This window comes from Ylistrum balloti, unplaced genomic scaffold (genome assembly GCF_031769215.1).
Source record: "Ylistrum balloti isolate Yb309-2 unplaced genomic scaffold, AGI_CSIRO_Ybal_v1 Utg371680, whole genome shotgun sequence".
Classification (NCBI taxonomy): Eukaryota; Metazoa; Mollusca; class Bivalvia; order Pectinida; family Pectinidae; genus Ylistrum; species Ylistrum balloti.
The window spans coordinates 134351-136270 of NW_026782849.1; the positions used below are offsets into that span (position 1 = coordinate 134351).

General features: G+C 41.3%; 1 protein-coding gene across 1 annotated transcript; it reads left to right on the top strand.

Moving 5' to 3' along the window:
- The first annotated feature begins 304 nt into the window (after positions 1 to 304).
- Positions 305 to 1561, top strand: LOC132563314 (uncharacterized). The gene has a single exon (XM_060228072.1). The coding sequence runs from the start codon at positions 305 to 307 to the stop codon at positions 1559 to 1561; it is 1257 nt and encodes a 418-aa protein (XP_060084055.1).
- The last annotated feature ends 359 nt before the right edge of the window (positions 1562 to 1920 follow it).

Here is a 1920-nt window from a genome sequence, read left to right on the forward strand (position 1 = left end):
GAAAGTCAATTGGGAAAATCGGACCTTTGTCACGTGATTAAGGCATCTCCCACTAAACATGTAATAATCTGAGGAAGTGGTGAAGTGGGACATACACATCACGATTGGGCTGTTATGTCTCTGACTCTTTGGGAACTTTGATCAGTCGCCGCACAGGCATCAAAATTTAGATTCTTTGCATCCATGAGGATTCTTAGAAGGACGAAAGAATTCCTTAAATCTATCGCCTTTAACGTTAAATTGGTATTAAAAGGGGTGCTATTTAGTATTGTTTTTTGTACTATATGTTGTCAACAGGTCAATCATGGTACACGGCGGAGGATCCTGTTCCGGTGGCGGTTTTAGTGGTGGAGGATACAGTGGAGGTACATTTATGTCTACAAACAATTACTATGGTGGTAGCAGCAATGCAAACTCAGAGGAGTGCGCTAAGTGCATGACAGGTGTATTTCGTTGTCTCGGCGTGTGTATCTGCTGTAAAGGTCAAGACCATTTCCACACCATAATGATCTTCTGGGGATGGGTTATAGTATTATTCTTGATAACAGGATTGTCGGTGGGTCTTGGAAGGTTCGGATCTACAGATATTCCCGTCAGTCCCTCAGATATGGTCATAATGAAACGAGGGATCGATCCGGTTTTATGCGAGGGAGTGAGCGTGCGAACCACCCTCCCTGTCAATACATATCTTCTTCCATCAGCTCCAAACATTGCTTCAGAGCGTGTGACATATTCTTTTAATAAGACAACATTTGTCGACGAGGACAAGTATGAGTACTGGGGTTTCTACCTTATCGCTGGCTCAGATATCGAAATAATCACATGTACAAGGTACTATGGCACCATGTATATCATCAAAGGGGATCGTCAGTTTGGTCACTGGAAGGAAGACAATGACGATTCAAGAAATAGCAAGACGAAAAAGACTATAGGGGGCTGTAATTATCCGAGTTACCTCAATACAAGGGTTTCTTATCACATCAGCAGCACGGATGAGTACTATTTTGTGTTTGCCAATCATGACTATTTCATGTTAGATATTGATATCTCGTTCAGGCTGAACCGCACGGTGTATGACTTGGGTGAACGTCAGAATATTGTTTGCAGCAACTCCACAGCATGTGACGTAACATTTTTGGGAACCGATTCCTCGGAATCCATTGTGGTATATGTACCGCCTTCAGACGAGTTTGATTTTGACGTCACTACAAAATGTTTGACCCGAGACTATCTTTTTGTTGTGATATTTCTGCTGATACCTGTCATGATAGGTAGTTTGTTCACTATCTGTATGTTACACAGAAAACGGAGAGCTGACCGCATCTCTATTAGATCAGCTCATGACGGTCAACGCCGGACTTTTACCAGAAATTCTCTCCCTCCTCAATACCAGACAATGCGTGAAGAGTCGGAACCGAATCAGAAACTAACTGCTCCCTACTATGGTTGTCAGAACGACGGAATGACTGTCAAACCACCTTCCTATGGTTGTCAGGACGATGGATTGGCCGTGAAACCTCCCACCTATGAAGAAGCGGTCGCACGAAGTGATAGAGTTTGATATTAAGGATATACCTATTTCGGTGTTGAGACTAGTAAGTTATGTAAAAGATGATTATACGGGCAAAGGTTTTCAAAACAGTACCTTCAGTGCGCTATAGGTCATTTATTTGTTTAACGAATTAGCAGTGTGCTTTATGTGTGTGCCATCAATTGCTTTCGTTTTTAAGCATGTTAGTCAATAAATATGTGCATTAACGAAGTTCCCTTTTGGTGGTATATTGCACCTAACAGAAATGTTTTCAACTCTAAAGAGATGCAGGTACAAACAAATATTTATTGATCAAATATGTTTCAAACTAAGTCTTGTTAGATCTGCATCGTATTGTGAACAGAAAAACGTAAATATAAGAGATGGTT